The sequence below is a fragment of the Quercus robur genome, chromosome 2 (assembly GCF_932294415.1).
Source record: "Quercus robur chromosome 2, dhQueRobu3.1, whole genome shotgun sequence".
NCBI classification, from domain to species: domain Eukaryota; kingdom Viridiplantae; phylum Streptophyta; class Magnoliopsida; order Fagales; family Fagaceae; genus Quercus; species Quercus robur.
In genome coordinates this window covers 31,496,413-31,513,908 of record NC_065535.1, presented here as the reverse complement: position 1 = coordinate 31,513,908, position 17,496 = coordinate 31,496,413, and the positions used below count along the sequence as shown (strand labels likewise).

General features: G+C 33.9%; 2 protein-coding genes across 2 annotated transcripts; both read left to right on the top strand.

Moving 5' to 3' along the window:
* The first annotated feature begins 683 nt into the window (after nucleotides 1–683).
* LOC126697526 (L10-interacting MYB domain-containing protein-like) lies at nucleotides 684–1,284 on the top strand. The gene is made up of 2 exons (XM_050394558.1): nucleotides 684–1,019; nucleotides 1,102–1,284. The coding sequence occupies exons 1-2, from the start codon at nucleotides 684–686 to the stop codon at nucleotides 1,282–1,284; spliced, it is 519 nt and encodes a 172-aa protein (XP_050250515.1).
* A 14,748-nt stretch (nucleotides 1,285–16,032) lies between these two features.
* LOC126713333 (uncharacterized) lies at nucleotides 16,033–17,268 on the top strand. Its single transcript, XM_050413070.1, has 2 exons — nucleotides 16,033–16,724; nucleotides 17,051–17,268. The coding sequence occupies exon 1, from the start codon at nucleotides 16,100–16,102 to the stop codon at nucleotides 16,706–16,708; it is 609 nt and encodes a 202-aa protein (XP_050269027.1). The 5' UTR covers nucleotides 16,033–16,099; the 3' UTR covers nucleotides 16,709–16,724; nucleotides 17,051–17,268.
* The last annotated feature ends 228 nt before the right edge of the window (nucleotides 17,269–17,496 follow it).

The window sequence follows — 17,496 nt, the reverse complement described above, 5'->3', positions numbered from 1 at the left end:
TTGAACGAACCCATTATGTTCTGTTCACAACACTGTCCTGACCCAAGCAGAAGGACAAAACGCTGCGTTCTCTCCAATGGCTAATTTTTTGCATTCCATTTCTTCCTCTCAACTACCGGGCAAAGATGTCTTCAATTTTCATCAATGCCCCATCCTCATCGTCTTCAATGAAACGCACCTACCCACCATCTTGTAATAGACCATCAATAGAAGAGCTGAAACACGGTAATTGCAATCCCACACGGAACAAACGAAGCCATCCCTTAGTGATTCGCTCAAGCTCACCTTCTCTTCCTTTGGGACGTCGTTGCTGCCACTATAGGTCTCTGCATTCATGGGTACTGTTCTGTCTAACTTTTCATACTCTCTGATCTATTGCCGTCTAGTTATATTGTTTTCCATGAACACACTTCAATCTGTGGTTTTGTGTTCAACGTTTGTGTGTAATTTTAGTTCAACGTTTGTGTGTGGTTTTTGTGTTTTCCCTGAAATTAGTATGTGGGTTACTCTCTCATTCGTCTAATTTTGGGTGTTTCAAGGAGCTGCCTCTGTTGTAGTTGGACTATTATATATGTTAGTTTACTTTTTGCATTTTTCATGTGGGCATGGGTAACTTATTATGATATGCATATAAACTGTTTGTTGAAATGTCTCAATCGGTATAGAAGGAAGTTGTAGCAAAAATGGGTAAAGGGAAATCGAAGGCTGATGGTAATGAAGTTAGAACTGGGTGGAAAGATCCTACGGAATTAAAAGCTTATTGTGATTTGTCTGCTGCCCAAGTCCTAGACGGCAAGAAGCATAATGGATTTTTGAGAAAGAAAGGGGTTGATGCAGTGATTGAGCAGTTGGGTGAAATGGGAAAAGTGGTGACTCACACGCAGTTTAAAAACAAATGGGATCATCTGAGAAAGAGTTGGAAGGCTTGGAAGGAGTGTTTTGGTGAGACTGGGTTAGGTTATGATCCTGTAACTGGGGTTATTCACATGACTGATGAGTGGTGGACCCGAAAAATTCAGGTTAGTTCACTTTACATCATTGTGAAAAACTCAGTTGTCTACAACTAATATTGTGTTCTAACTACCGGTTGTCTACATGTAGGCATGTCCCAAGGTGGTAACCTTTAAAAACAAACCTTTGCCGAATCTTAAGTCTATGGAAATCATGTTTGAAGGCACGGTTGCAACGGGAAAAAATGTGTTCTACACGAGTGGTGAAATACCAAATGATTGCACCGAAGTGTCTGGGGACTCCATTGATAGCAAAGAATTTGTTGACCCCTAATGTGAACCCTTTGCGAACTCAGTTGACCCAATGGAGGTTGAAGGCCCAGCATCGTCCAGAGCAAGACCAGCAGTGAATAAGGGGAAAGGCTTGGCAAGCGGTGTCCAACTTTTCAGGGGAATTTGCAAGAAACCAAGAAAGAAGCGTTCAACCATGCAAGAGATGTCTGACTCTTTGAAGAGCATGTCAGATGTTATTGTTGAAAGTAGAAGCGTAAGTACGCATAATACACCATTTCGCACCACAGCAGCTAATGAGATGCAAGCAATTATGGACATGGTGTTGACTCTTCCTGGGGTGCAAGCGGGTGATCGTCTTCATATGTTTAGCACCTTCTTCTTCATGAATAACGTAGATGCTAGGAACATGTTTGCAGCTAATGTTGAGAGGAAGGAGGTCCAACTAAGGTGGCTAGAGAAGCAGTATGAAATGAACCCTCAGTTTCATGTTCTCTTAAGGAAAGGGGCTTGTCTACATCCCTAGTTGCTTATCTTTATGTACCTTTTGGTGTTGTAGCGATCAGATTATTTTTATGTACCTCTTGCACTTTTTTTTTTTTTTTTTTAAGACTTTTGTATTTGCACAAATTATATGCTTGCCATGGGTGTGTATGTAAAACAAGGTTATTAATTGTCATCTTCTGTATGCTTACTTGTTACTTGTGGTGTTTTTTGATGGCATCAAAATAGTTTAGTAGTTCAATATGGTTTATTTGGGAAAGTTGAAGGGGTCCTAAAAGCTAGATAAATTGTCTGGTCAGTAGTCATTCTACTTTGTAGTGGACTAGATTTCTTACAAAGAGAACAAGATGTCAAGATCGAATAACAACAGTGCACATACTAATTAAAATTTGTGATGTATGTCAATCACAGTCGTCCCAAGTTTGAAACAAGGAAGAGTAGTTGGATTCTGTGTATATTCATCAGTAGTTGGATTCTATGTATATGCACTGTGTATAGCTAAAAAACATGTTTGATAGATTCTTTATTTATATTTGAGTGGCCTTGTTTTTCAGGATTCTATCTTTAAAGAGCCTTTGATACCAAATGAGCTGGACCTTCTATCAATTTCTAGTTGCCCCATTCTGTCTCTATGTTTATTATGTTTTTGCTACCAAATTGGCTATTGGTCAACTTTGTTTCTTTCTTTATTTATTTCTCTGGTACTGTTCATGGGTATTGTTCACACAGCCCATGAACAATACTAGATGAGTTTTATACCTCTCCAATTTATCCTCTTTTTGCTTATTTTTTTGCTTATGAGTTTTTGCTTTTCTTTTTTTTTTCTTTTTTTTTTTGGGTGCAAAAGCACCCTAACAGCTTCTCTGGTACTGTTCACACAGCCTGTGAACAGTACCAAATGAGTTTTATACCTCTCCAATTTATCCTCTTTTTGCTTATGAGTTTTTGCTTTTTTTTTTTTCCTTTTTTTTTGGGTGCAAAAGCACCCTAACAGCTTCTCTGGTACTGTTCACGAGTACTGTTCACACAGCCCGTGAACAATACCAGATGAGTTTTATACCTCTCCAATTTATCCTCTTTTTGCTTATGAGTTTTTGCTTCTTTTTTTTTTTTTTTTTTTTTTTTTTTTTTTTTTTTTTTTAGTGCAAAAGCACCCTAACAGCTTCTCTGGTCCACGTTTTCTTCTGCACATAGAACAAGCTTCAAACACTCACTGCAGAATCCCTTCTTCCCGCGAGTTGGTGCAAACTCAGCAGCATTCATGCAACACTCACATATGGCATAAGGACAGCAAAAGCACTAAAATTTTGGAGATTTATGGCATATTGAGCAATAGTGCCAATCTGACATGTAAAGCTTATCATTTAATAATTTTGCAAAGCAAGCATGTGATTGAAAATGTGATGAGACAAAATTCCAGTATGATAAAAAAAACTATTAAGTAGGAATTCAGTGCAAAATAGGAAGTTTCAACATATATTGAAGTCCTATCAATAGGATCAGTTAAAACATGTTAAACATATATTGAAGTCCTATCAATAGGAAGTTTCAACATATATTGAAGTCCTGCCTTTGTTTTAATTGTTTGTGTGTGGTTTTTTGTTTTAGGAATTGCATGTACATCTTTCCAATGCAATAGTTTGTTGTAGAGGTGAACAAGAGTTGTCATTAGTTGGTTTTTTTTTTTTTTTTTTTTTTTTCTTTTATGGTATACAATGGTACGTGTGTTTTAAGTTCACATGTAGCCATTGATTAATGATAATGAGTTACAGTTGATTAATTATAGGGGTATGGTGATAATTTTTTTTGATCGCATGTAGCCATTGTCCTATTGCTAATATTTTCTTATTTTATTTGTTACCCAAATGAAGTAGACAAGATAACTGTGTAGTGTATGGAATCATGTCAAGTTGGTGCTTCTTTCTTCTAAACATGTGCACAAAAGGATCAGGCAACCCAATTTATCCTCTTATTTTTATTTTTTTTTTTCTTTTTATTTTTGGGTGCAAAAGCACCCTAACAGCTTCTATGGTACTGTTCACGGGTACTGTTCACACAGCCCATGAACAGTACCAGATGAGTTTTATGCCTTTCCAATTTATCCTCTTTTTGCTTATTTTTTTGCTTATGAGTTTTTGCTTTTTTTTTTTTTTTCTTCTTTTTCTTTTTGGGTGCAAAAGCACCCTAACAGCTTCTCTAGTACTATTCACGGGTACTGTTCAAATAGCCCGTGAACAGTACCAGATGAGTTTCGTGCCTTTGTTTTAATTGTTTGTGTGTGGTTTTTTTTTTTTAGGAATTGCATGTACATCTTTCCAATGCAGTAGTTTGTTGTGGAGGTGAACAAGGGTATGCTGATAAATTTTTTTGATCACATGTAGCCATTGATTTATTCTATTGCTAATATTTTCTTCTTTTATTTGTTACCTAAATGAAGTAGTTGTACCTGTGTAGTGTCAGTGTCCGTATGAAATCATGTCTAGGTGACTGCTGAATATGTGTGTATTGGCTTTCCACAGACATAAAAAGAAAGAAGTCTCAAGGTATTCAAAATGATGAATTTGCTAAACGACTCATTTGATTCTCAGCACCAGTAAGTTTCTATACTAATAACTTGTTTTTAGCGTACATATTATAGTATCACTCCAGATTTTGTACATGCAATTAAAGTTGGTAACATATGCAGGGACGCAGGCTTTGATATTAGCGACGACATTGTACTTGCAGCATATATAGCTGGGTGTGCAAGTGTTGTAGCTTATATAGAGACCTATATGACCAAAGTACCAATGCATACGAATATACAAACAGGGTATGAATGGGTACAATATACATTAAATGAAAATGAGAAGAAATGCCACAATGTGTTTAGAATGTCAAGCCATGTGTTTCGACAATTGTGTCATACATTGCGCGCTCGGTATGGATATGACGGTACCAAAAGAGTTTGCTTAGAAGAGTCAGTGGTAATGGCATTGGTGGTACTTGGTAATGTCATGGGTAACAGAATGATGCAGGATAGATTTCAACATTCCGGTGAGACAGTGCATCGACATGTGTCCACGGTAATTACCTTGTTAGCCACGGTTATGGCACCAGACATTATCAAGCCTGCTGATCCTACATTTCGTTCCGTGCCATCACATATTCAGGGGTCAGATCGATATTGGCCACATTTCAAGGTACTTTGTGAATTTGGTATCTTGACATGATTGTATACCTGTGATTTGTATGGTCATACCATGTATTTCATTTTCACATGGCATTTTTGTGGCAATTATTAGGGTTGCATTGGTGCGATTGATGGGGTTCACATCCCCATGGTCTTACCAGAAGAGAAGCAACACCCATATAGAGGAAGGAAAGGGGCCACAACAGTAAACTGCATGTGCGCATGTGATTTTGACATGAAATTCACATTCGCATGTGTGGGATGGGAAGGGTCAACGCATGACATCAGGATCTTTTTAAATTGACTGAATAATGAGAGAAACAACTTTCCAAAACCTCCACCTGGTTTGTAAATATGCAATTTAATTACAGTATTAAAGTATGTATTACGTAGTGAAAATGCTAATATAATAAACGTGTTCATTTGCAAGAAAATATTATCTTATTGATTCAGGGTACCCAATGAAGATAGGTTCCTTGCACCATATAAAGGAGAGCGGTACCACATCCCCGATTTTCAAAGAGGTTCACAGCTGCATCGTCCAAATGAGAGATTTAATTATCTCCATTCATCACTTCGTTCGATCATAGAACGAACTTTTGGAGTTTGGAAGAATAGATGGAAAATTTTGAGATATATGCCAGGCTTCAGTATACGCACTCAAAATAAAATCATTGTTTCTACAATGGTTCTTCACAATTTTATTAGAACACATGACCACAATGACGTTCCACATTCGCGTTCTGCACGGGGCACATATGGAGGTAGTAAGGGAGGTCATTACGATGAAGTGGTAGATGTGGTCTCTTACTTGGATTCAGATGAGATGAAAGAGGTTCGGGACTATATCACAGCATCAATATGTATAGACCATAACTGATGGTTCACAAACTTCAATGTAATACCATTTTGTATTATGGTTTTTTTGTTGTTGTCAAGCAAAATTGAATAGCTCACGGGTACTTGATTGTAAAGCCTTGGATTTATGAAGTTGTATGTATCGTTATATGTGAAACTCATCAGTATTGCAACAGTAGATTTCTTGGTTACAAGGGACTTCTGAATAGAGTCCAATCTAATTTGAATATTACAGTAAACTCAATGGATTTTAAGATTGCAACAGTAAACTACGAGGAATTTATACCAAAAAAAAAAAAAAAAAAAAAAAGCTCTCAATTTTTGTAAGACACCAAGAATCCAATCTATCAATGGGTGGCAAATTGTGTATATATATATAGACACACATATACAACAACAGAATTTACAATCATCTTTAAACTTAGCAATAACATTATCTCCATCAAACACCTCCACATTGTTTTAAAAAGTACAACTACATACATATCATAAACTGACTTGTAATAGTACAATTAACATAGAAAACAAATGTAATAATACAACTTGCAGTTATTACGTACATATACATCCCATTATGGTAGACACATCTACCTGATTTTTGACTTCCCCAAACCTAGTAGACAAAATAAGCAATACTAGAAACATGACCCCCAAGACTACTAAAGCTATTGTCAACTTCTTTGCTTTCTCTTCAGAGATCATGTGTGCAGCCTTGGCTCTTTCAAACTTTCATTTTGCAACTCGCTCCCTTTCCAATGCTGCAGCTGTCAAGGCGTGTGCTTGCTTCGATTCTTCATTGGCAACTTCCACTGCATGCTCCAATCGGTTGAATTTGGCAATAACTATAGGTGCTACTGTTGCACCACGCGTACAACAAATGCTAGTGTCTAACCACTTGAAGAACTTGCATGCACGGTCATCATCCTGCACAATACAATACAACACATAAATAGGAATACAACGAATTGGTTCTTTAATGCACAACACAAATATTTTGCCAATACTCGGATATGGTACTTACTAGTGACCAATAGAACCAACTATAAAACCTCCTACCAAATGTATGAAGTTTTAGGGACATCCTAATTCTGCAGTTCTCCACGTCACAAAAATGGCCATCAGAACTAGAGAAATAGTTACTTGTTTCCGACATTCGTAGCTCTTGACAGTAGATATTACGTTGGCTTGGTGGAGGATGACTTTGGGATTGAGAAACCTCACATATCTAGTAAAACTAAGATGTAAGGTCCACTTGCCCTCCTCTGTTCTGGTGCACTAATTTTCCTTCTAATACACCCCAAATAATAAATAAAACAATTAGACACTGAAATTCTTTAGAGTTACATAATCCATAACACTAGCATAGCCCAAACAATCAGACACAGTTATTCTTTAAAGTTACATTATCCATAAAACTAGCTGCAAAACAAAGGTTCATCAATTAAATTGTGGTTATGAATCTAAAAAATCACATTCCACAAAGATATGTTAAGTCCAGATCCTCTACTTTTAGACACCCTAACTGGTTGCCTAGGAGATATGAGAAATCGCATTCAATCTCCAACATATTAATTTCATTCATTCATTCTTTTTATTTTTTATTATTTTTTTAACATATGTAGATTGTAGACACTAGCTGCTCATAAGAATTCATGGAGCCACCCATTGATAGTAGTGGAATTGCACAACCATGAGTGAGAAGTAAAACATTCATGACACCTATCAAAATTTTTGGAGGCTTGTAGCATTACTTGAAGTCCACTAACAACTCATAAAAATGAAACACCAGAAGCTCCAATACAAAAATCAATGTGGAAGTTATATATTAGGTCTCACACTTCAGCAGTTTCTACAATGTAACATGAACACTAAGAAATCTTGTTACCACAAAAAAGGGTAAACTTTGACAGCAAAAATCGACCCTTTTGAGTCTCTAGTAAACTCTTTTTTTTTAGTTCTTTTTTTAAATTTGGTGAATATTGGCTCATTAATAAAAATAAATAAATAAATAAATAAAAAAGAAGAAGAAGAAGAAGAAGAAAGCTTTCTAAGTTAAAATTTATTTTAGAAAGGGGAAAAAGTGAATTCTTTCTTTCTCAAGCAGACAAGGCTAAGTAAGAAATCCAAGTATCTTAGGCCTTATGATTCAGTCTAGTTCCCATTTCCCAAAATAAAAACTAAATAGCCAACACATCATCAACCAAAACCAATGCTCTCTCACTCACAGGACCTCATATCTGAAAAAATGGTGACATATTGTCAACTGCCATGCCAACCTATATTTCACTACAATACCCATTTATCAAAAAACCAATGCATCATATTAAAGATCTCTACAATGATTGCAACTGAAGAAAACTAAAAAAAGAAGCTGTCTTTTTTTTGGGTATATTAATTTAAGAGGAAAAAAAAAAGTTTTTTTTTAGGATATAAACAAACATGTATCACACACTATATAAATAACTACAAATCCAGCAAAATCAAATTATATAACAATCTAAAAAGCCATACTTGAAAATCATCAAATTTCCATAAAAACACAGTATTAGCTGCAAGTGAGCTACGAAAAGAAGGATGAAACAAACATACCTTGTAAATAGTAGTATTTCATCATAGTCCAAACTTGGATATCATAAGCTAAATGCTGGAGTAAATATGAGGTTTTTGGATTCTGATTTAAGGCCCTAGCTACTCACTTTCGGCATGTGGTTTTTAGGCACACTCGCAGATAGGGAAACAAAGTCGCCCATAACTTAGCAAGAGCAGTTTGTAATTTTCTTCCTCTCTGTACTTGGATTGAGGAAATTCCTGTATTTTCTACTGTTGATTACTTAGCAGAAATTATTAATGAATAGCTTCTCCCCTCCCCTGTTTGGGGTCGGCTTCTCAAAAAAAAAAAAAAGATTTATTTTTTGGGTTATTTTAATTTATGATTTTATCAAGGATGCAACACTATAGTGTAAAAAGTATGGATCATAAATTCATCAAATAAATACCTAGACAACGTAGACAGTGAAAATAGCACTCTCTTAATCACACAGCCAATGATTTACAGATAAAAAAGGATGTGCTCAGTGTACAAAGCTTCCAGTTTTGCAGGGTTTGGGAGAAGTATAATTAAAACCACAAAGAATGGAAAACTGTGTCCTGTCCTAATTAATAACTTCATTAACATGTAACAAGATTAGTTAGACTAGTATAACTATGAAACAACCTCATTCCAGATAACACCCACCACTCATTCAAAAAGTTAAAAGCTAACCTGTATGGCCAATGATGCCTTCAAAACAATGAGTGATCATAAACATGAACCGACTTCAGCAAGAATCTGATTTAAAAGAAACCCATTAACCCATTAACAAGATCAAAACTTGGTAAAAAGAAATCAAATGAACCCATTAACAAGAACTGAAATTCCAGCAAATGAATAGAGAGGACTGAACTTGCACTCTATCAAATCAAATGAAGTAATTCTAGCAAATTAAAAGAAACCCATTAACAAGAAATGAAATTCGAACAAGACATCATAGAAAATAGTGAAAAAAAAATTGAGAACACTCAACTTAGGGAAGTGGGATTCGTTTCTGCACGGTTGCTTCTGGTTTTTGAGCTCAGGCTAATTCAGCTTTGGGTTTCAAGGAGCACTATCATGGGTGGGAGACAACTGAAATTGGGGAAAAGGGTGAAATGGGTTTATGAAAGACTGGGTTGTCTTTGCCGGCGTTGGACTGGGTGACGTTCATCGTCAATTTCGCTTCTGAGCTCTTCACCGCGTCGGACCTCGTCTTCTATTCTCTAGTGGGCGCGGAACTATCTTCTCTGGAGGGTAAGGAGTGAATAGCAGAGAGAGAGGAAAAAAAAAAAAAAAAAAAAAGGATTTTTTCAGCTGAGCTACAGTAAAACGCGCCCCTTATATATTTTCAGCTGTGCTATAGTATTCACGTTTTGCTATAATAATTTTCAGTTTTCAATTTTCAGCTGTATCCAAACGGACCCTAACTATTGTATGGATGATGTTGAAACTGAGGTTGTTATTGAAGGTGGAACTTTTTGAGATGATAATCAAAATGAAGAGCATAACGTACTTGATGTTGATCTTGATATGGATTATGATATGTAGAGTTCATAATAATTGTCTTAAATATTATGTGTTTGTCTTAAAGTTTTATGCTTGTCTAAGTAGCAATTGTTTTGTACTTATCTTGAACTTGATATGGATATTGATGTGGTCATTTGTTGTGTTGAGTTAGTAATAATTGTGTTTAAATTTTGCACTTGTGAATTGCTTAATATGGATAATGGTGTAGACTATGATATGTAAAGTTAGTAGTAATTGTTATTGAGATGTTTTGTACTTATCTTGAACTTGATATGGATATTAATGTGGCCATTTGTTGTGTTGAGTTAGTAGCAATTGTGTTCAAATTTTGCACTTGTGAATTGCTTGATATGGATAATGGTGTGGACTTTGATGTTAAGTTAGTAGCAATTGTACTTATCTTTCATGTCAATACATAGTTTCAAAAAATACCCAAAAAGGCCAAAATACACTCATAACATACCAAGGTATGAGATGACAATATTGGATAAAATGAGGCAAAACCAAGAGAGAATTGATGCTTTGAGATTGAAGCACATCTTAACTTCTTTAAAGGATTCTACTCAGTCCAATTGTGCAAAAGTTCTAGTGTTGTGATAGATGATGATTATGTACCACTTATTGGTGACGATGACAATAATGATGAGTCATCTAATTATGTAATCCATAAGGTACAATAGATAATACTAACTTTATTGTTCCATTACTTGTAATGACTTTGTTGTTCCATTATATGTATGTTTATTAGTTACAAATGGCACCAGGACGACTTACACACTCGTTTGGTGAGGCATCTATTCCAGTGGTCCAATCTACAATCCAATCTATGGAAACACCTTCTGAAGTAAATCCTCCCGTCCAAAGTTCTTCTAGTGCGAAGGCGCAGACTACCGGCACATTAACTAGCACGACTGGTAATTACATAGAACATACTTAATTACAACTGCACCATGTTTTTACTATTGAGATTATACTTCACTTAATTTAACTATAATGTACATGGAATGTATAATTTTCTAACATTAATAATGTTTAAATAGGATCTACTAGCAAAAATACCCGTAAAACAACACGTAGTATAGTAGTACGGGCACTTGTTGAAAAAAATGGTAAGTTGCCAGTATATATAGTTGCAGAGTATGATGCTCTTGTTGGGAAGAATTCATGCAAACTTATCAATTAAATTAGCTTACAAGTGCGAAGTAATTTGTCCAGTTACAACGTGAAAAATTGGAAAAATGTTGATGCAGCTACTAGAGATGTGGTTATTCAAAATATCGCGATAAATTTACATTGATAACGTCTAATTCGTCTTTGTTGTCACTAAGCATATTAAATTCATATAATAATATTTTTATAATATGTATACACTTCATTTTATAGGATCAGTTTGAGCTACAAGGAGATTCCAACTTGGTAACTAAAACATTAAATAAAAAATGTGGAAGATTATTGAGTTCCAACACCCACAAGTTGCATCAGGCTTATAAAAAGCTCGTACAATCTCATGGTGCTAACTATGCAAGAAGCCACCCGCCAAAGAATGCCAAACTTGAGCTCTGGACTAAACTCATTGATGGGAGATGGACCAATGAGGATTGGCTGGTAAATGGTGTATGAGTATATTATTATTATCGAATGTTTACTATATTATGTTGTAAACTGATTAGATTAATACTTAGATGAAGTAAATGTATACTGTTTTATTCATGATCTAATAAATATCTTGAATGTTGTTTATTAGAAAAAATCAAGAAAGAACATTGAAAATAGGAAGAAAACTTCAGGCAAACATAGATGCAGAACAAAGGCACTTGCTGTTAGGGTTGATGAGGAGGTGCATGTTTTTTCATTTTCTTAAACCTTAGTATATTACATGTTGTGATTAATTAAGTATATATATCTAACACTTGAATGTTAATTAATCAGACAAATAATAATGACAGTCAAGTTCCTGAATTGGCAAAAATCTTTAAAGATGTTCATTTCAATCCAAATACAGATATGTAGATACAACATGAGGATGAAGCGACATATGTATGTGTATCATTCCATCCATATCATTCCATCCCTATCATGTTTGTAAAGCTATAACTTATGTAGTATTAATGTTATGATTGTTTTTTTCTTTCTCTCTTTCAAATGATAGGAAAATATTCTCAAAGTGCAAGAGGATCATTGTCAAGATCCTAATGCAATTCCCCTTACACAAGAGATCTCAAACTTTGTTTTTAAGAAGAAGTCTGGCATTGTAATTAAAGGACTTGACATGAGACCTTCCTCTTCTCTAGTAACCACCGCCTCATCTAATTCCTCGGTAGAGTATATCCAACGGCTAGAAAATGAGATAATTGAGCTCAAAGAGACAAGAGCTAGGGACGAAGAGGCACAAGCTAAGCAAGAAAAGGTCCAAAAGAATATTCTTAACTTTTTGAGGAGCAAGGGTTATGATGACGCTTTTACCTATGAGGGTGGTTCAACTTCAAGTTAAAAAACTTTTTGGTTAGTACTTTATTTTAGCAATTGACCCACAGTATATGGTGTGACTACTCTTAATGCATTGTTAGAAATGTTTCTTATAACATAGTAATATTTTTACTTTACGATTTTAATGTAGTATTGTTTTTATATTTGTGCAGATTTCTTATTGATGGCTTTTAGGAGATTTACTTTTGGCATTACTTAAAGACATATGAGGACATCTTCCATTAATTCTAATTATATTATGCTACAGTTTTTGTATTGTTATAAAACATCTTAAGTTATTGTATATGTTGCAAACAATTATTGTATAGAAGGAGTTTGAATTGGATACTTGTTCTATTTTTTACTTGTGGAATGTATGGATCTTTTTTTATAAATGTGTTGTTGAAATAAATGTACTATTCAAATGTGAGGTTTTAATAATGTAATAACAGGTTATGAGTTAATATCAAAGCCATGAAAAAAATTAAAAACAAAAAATAAGTTTTAGTGACGAATTTTTTCGTCACAAATATAGTAACAAAAAATTGTTTTAGTGAAGAAATATTTTATCGCTAAATGTAGCAAAATTTTGTAAGAAATGGTTTTAGTAACGAAAATTTTCGTTGCTATATGTGCCTGGATTTTCTTAAAAATAGTTTTAATGACGAATTTTTTCATCACTATATGTACCCGAAAATAGTTTTAGTGACGAAATTATTCGTCACTAAATATGATTTAATAAACTAAAGTGTTTTTAGTGACGAAATATTTTCGTCACTGAATGGTGTTTTTAACGAGGAAAACATTTAGCAATGAAACATTTTCGTCGCTAAATTTTTTTTTTTTTTTTTAAATCAAATCGGACTTTTAGTGACAAAATTTTTCGTCACCAGGACTTTTAGTGACAGCGTTTCAGCAATGAAATGAGTTTCGTCGCTAAAAGTCCGATTTCGTCACTAAAGGTCCTTAGTGACGAAAAACTAGACTTTTAGTGACGAATTTTTTCGTCACTGAAAATACATTTTGTTGTAGTGTGGGATAAGAGTACCCAGTCCGTGAATTGTGTTCCATTTCATTGGTTTTCTCTTATTAATCAATTGTCTAATTAAGATTATATTTCTTATTTGTACCATAGTCCATTTCTCTTATTAATTGCGTTGAAAATTGAAATGTACAAATAATGGTCTGTTTGGATATTACTTATATTGTTGAAAATGAAAATTTATTACTGAAAGTACTATAAATAAAAATAAAAGTTAGTTAAAATAATATAGTATGGCTCATAAATAGTACCAAAAAGTATAGTAAGGCCCATAAATAGTAACAAAGATAAGTTGAATAGTAAAATAATTTTCATTTTTCATTTCAATCCAAATGCAGGCTAAGAAGAAAATAAAGAGAAAATGCGAAAGAGAAAGAACATAGAGGATTAATATATGTCATCCTTAATTAGCAATTTACATCTATATATGGCTTAAAGCCCTAAGCCAACTACATTTTTACTACTAAGCTACCTGTTTATTACACTTTATCTATTGAAGGGTATATATATATATATATATATATATATATATATGAAGTAATCTTAGGCTAATCGCGGACAAACCTTGGAATATTTAAATGAAAAAAGTCCATTTCTCTTCTTCATGGTTTAAAGTCTTTTTAATTAGTTAGTTAGTTTAAGCAAAATAATACACTTGCTAATGGGCACTAGATTCAATGTTAGTATCTCTTTCGATGTCAATATCTCTCCCTACGAAAATAAATAGGTACTTTTTTTGGACATATACAAGATCTTTATAAATAAGCATCATTGAAAATTAGATTTTTTTTTTAGCTACAATTAATTCTCAATTAAAATAAATAAACTATTTATTTAGTGAGGATGCAATAGAATTACTTATTCTTAACTTAGTTCTAGATCCTCAAAAAGTACATTAATCTTTTCGAATTGATTATATTTGTTTAATGTGGTAAACAAACCTTATTTGTAAGAATTCATGGATCATGAAAAAAAAAATTATATATTGTAATTGAACTTCACCATTTTCTACTATGGAACAAGAATTCAAATCACAAATAGTATTAAAACTAGGTTTTGCAACCATGAATATTTTCATTGTTAATTTTTTATTGAATCCTTTACATTTAAGTTAAATGGAGAAAGTATATTTCATGATTAAGATTAAATTTCACAAATCTAGAGTTGTATGTGATGTCATATTATTTATTAAAAAAAAAAAAAAAAGCAAAACAAAATTTTGACGGTGAATAAGATCCTCTCAATTTCAAGAAAATGAAGAGGATCTTGATTTTGTAGGTACAATCCTGTGAAAGAATTTCTTACAGACAGATATATTGGAGTGAATGTGAAAAATCAATCAGGAAACGAGACAATAATAAGGAAATTGGTCAACGACCATGAACTTTAAACATATTGAATTTTTACTTTGGACCATTGCTTGAAAAATTAATTTAGTAACTTGCTTTTTCTTGTATTTATTTTACGAATTCGAATTGCATTGAAGATAGTTCATGCTCATGGCATGGGGACAAACCTTACTACCTTAGCTAGGCTGGTCTAATCCACCATATTGACAAACTTAGCTAAAGTGTATGACTATAATACTAGGATAAAACGTTCACCACAGAAAGCAGAACCTTAAAGCCTAATGCATTTTAATTTGTTTATATTCTTCCACTCCAATAAAGAAAACAAATTCCCATATCCACTGCCTTCAATGTCCTAAAAAAATCTGGTTAAATTGAATTGAAAAGGAAGAGATCTTCAAATTTCTAGGCTATATACTCTTGAGAGAGGAGAGTGCAACATGGACATTTTAAATAATAAAAAAACAAAAATTGCATTTTTCAATTTATTGGACTTCAATGATCGTTGTGGTGTGGTAGTGTTGGGGGATTGGATTCTCTTAAGAGACCAAGTAGTATGGGTTGGGTCATAGCCTCTACCCTACCGTACGTCTAAAGCGTTTTCAATGCGCCTGGAACAGATTCCTTTGAATGGAAAGAAATAATGTCATTTGGGACATGTGCTAACATATATAGAAACATAAGTTTAAAAATATAAAAATTTTCATAGCTTTTGTTTTTTACAATATAACTTATTTTGATTAATGTATAGTAAAATCTGTCCAAAAAAAATTAATGTATATAGTAAAATTAATGTCTTGGAAGTGATATTTTAACAGTTGAAAAAAATAAAAATAAATAGTATGAAAAATTTTGTCTTTTTCCTTTTTAGATTAAAATTTGTTTATCCTTCCATAAATTTATTGTTTCTATATATGTAAGTACTTGTTGGATTTTCCTCCTATCCTTTGTACGTAGTGTCTTTTGTTTTTGTAAATGAATAGCATTAGCTAATTTACCAATCATAATGTACCAACTTAGGAAGAAAAAAAATGTTATTACAATCATAATTTACCAACTTAGCAAGTACTAAAAAAATTTGTGCTCTTAACCTTGCTCATATAAAAAATAGATTGTGTTTGTCATGGATGCGACGGCCATATCATAAAAGCAGATTCAAAACTTGGATAATATAGAAATCTGAAAGAATCTCACTTTTGTTAATTAATTAGTTTTATAAAAGAAAATAATTGAAACTTTCTTATAAAAAAACACAAAAATCCACTTTCGCTTTGTCTATATAAGAGCTCTTGCACTGCCTTGCAGTACCAAGCAATTATCACAAGAGAAACACAGAGCTAGAGTGATATCCAATTTGCTTCAGTTGCCATGGCCTCAATGCAGTGCTTCAAGCCCAAATACGAAAGTTGTCAGCAAAAATGCCACGAAAGCTCGAATGGGCACAAGGTGGCTGATACGAGTAGCTGCGGAATGAAAGGAAATCACCATGGAGGCTATGGCTATGGAATGGCCAATAGTGAGAGTTACAAGCATGGCCAAACCCATGCCTACAACCCAGACCACAACATGGCTAAAACACAGGCTCAGTATTATGGTCAAATCCAGAGCCACCACCCAGACCACACCAAGTCCAAAACTCATGAGACTTATAAGTACCATAGCCAAACCAATGGTCTTGGTCACCCCTCTGACCACCACACCATGGCCCATGCTAATTATGGCCATGGCCAAGCCAATGGTCACCATGCATCTCAAGGCATCAGCATGGCTTGCCAGATGAAGACTGAGAAGAAAATGAAAGAAAATCATGCATCTCATGGCACCAGTATGGCTTGCCAAATGAAAAGTGAGAAGAAAATGAAAGAAATTAAGGGGTCTGAGTATAAGAAGGAGAAGATTTCATACAAGAAGAAGTCCAAGTCAAGCAAGAAGAGCTGCAGTGACAATGATAGCAGCAGCGGAAGTGACAGCGACTAAACATGAGTCATGATAGGTAATGATTATCATACACTTGTTGTTGCACACTTAATTTCTATCAGAATTTTTTTTACTTGTTCTTATTGCTAAATTAGTTCTGCTTTACAAATATTGATTTTGGTTCTATGTTAATAGTTAGATGATTAAATTTATTATTTTCTAATAAATTAAATTTTAGGATTATTAGTGATAATTTATCATCGTATCGGACTTTTCTTTTCAAAAAATAAGCACAAAAATGAAAAGTTACAGGCCACTAAAGAAGCATTCTCCCGAAAGTACAAGTCTTGGCTTTAATCTTCAGTTTTTTGTAACCTAACATTTCTGTTTAATTGCTTGCAGGGCTGGAGGAGCACTTATCTGAGATCAGACCAAATGAAGGTGCATGCATGCCTAGCCATATATATAATAAATAAAGAAGAGAGTAATAAGAATCGAAGCCCACTGAACGGGGCTTCATGAATATTATGTACTCTTATGTAAGAATTATCTATTATGGTGTTTAATAATAAGTATGGTGTTTAATAATAAGCATTCTCCTGCAGATATATTTTTATCTACACCATTGGTTTAGTTTAAGACTAACACGAAATCCATTCCAAATGCACAGTCTTAAAGAGAAGTAATTTTAGAATTTGCAGGAACCAAAAAAAGATTGCAGAGAGGATTTGTGGACTGTCACATTAATTAACTGAAAGGCCGGCCAAAAGCAATGATTGGTAAATGATGTGTGACAATCTGGTTAACTCAATTCATATATATAATGGAGGGCCTCGATACGATTAATC

What these genes read in the sequence shown, in the direction of transcription:
- LOC126697526 (XM_050394558.1), top strand. Translation starts at nt 684, where the DNA reads ATGGGTAAAGGGAAATCGAAGGCTGATGGTAATGAAGTTAGAACTGGG. An exon ending in GGTGGACCCGAAAAATTCAG is followed by an intron (nt 1,020 to 1,101) that starts GTTAGTTCACTT and finishes GTCTACATGTAG; the next exon opens with GCATGTCCCAAGGTGGTAAC.
- LOC126713333 (XM_050413070.1), top strand. Translation starts at nt 16,100, where the DNA reads ATGGCCTCAATGCAGTGCTTCAAGCCCAAATACGAAAGTTGTCAGCAA.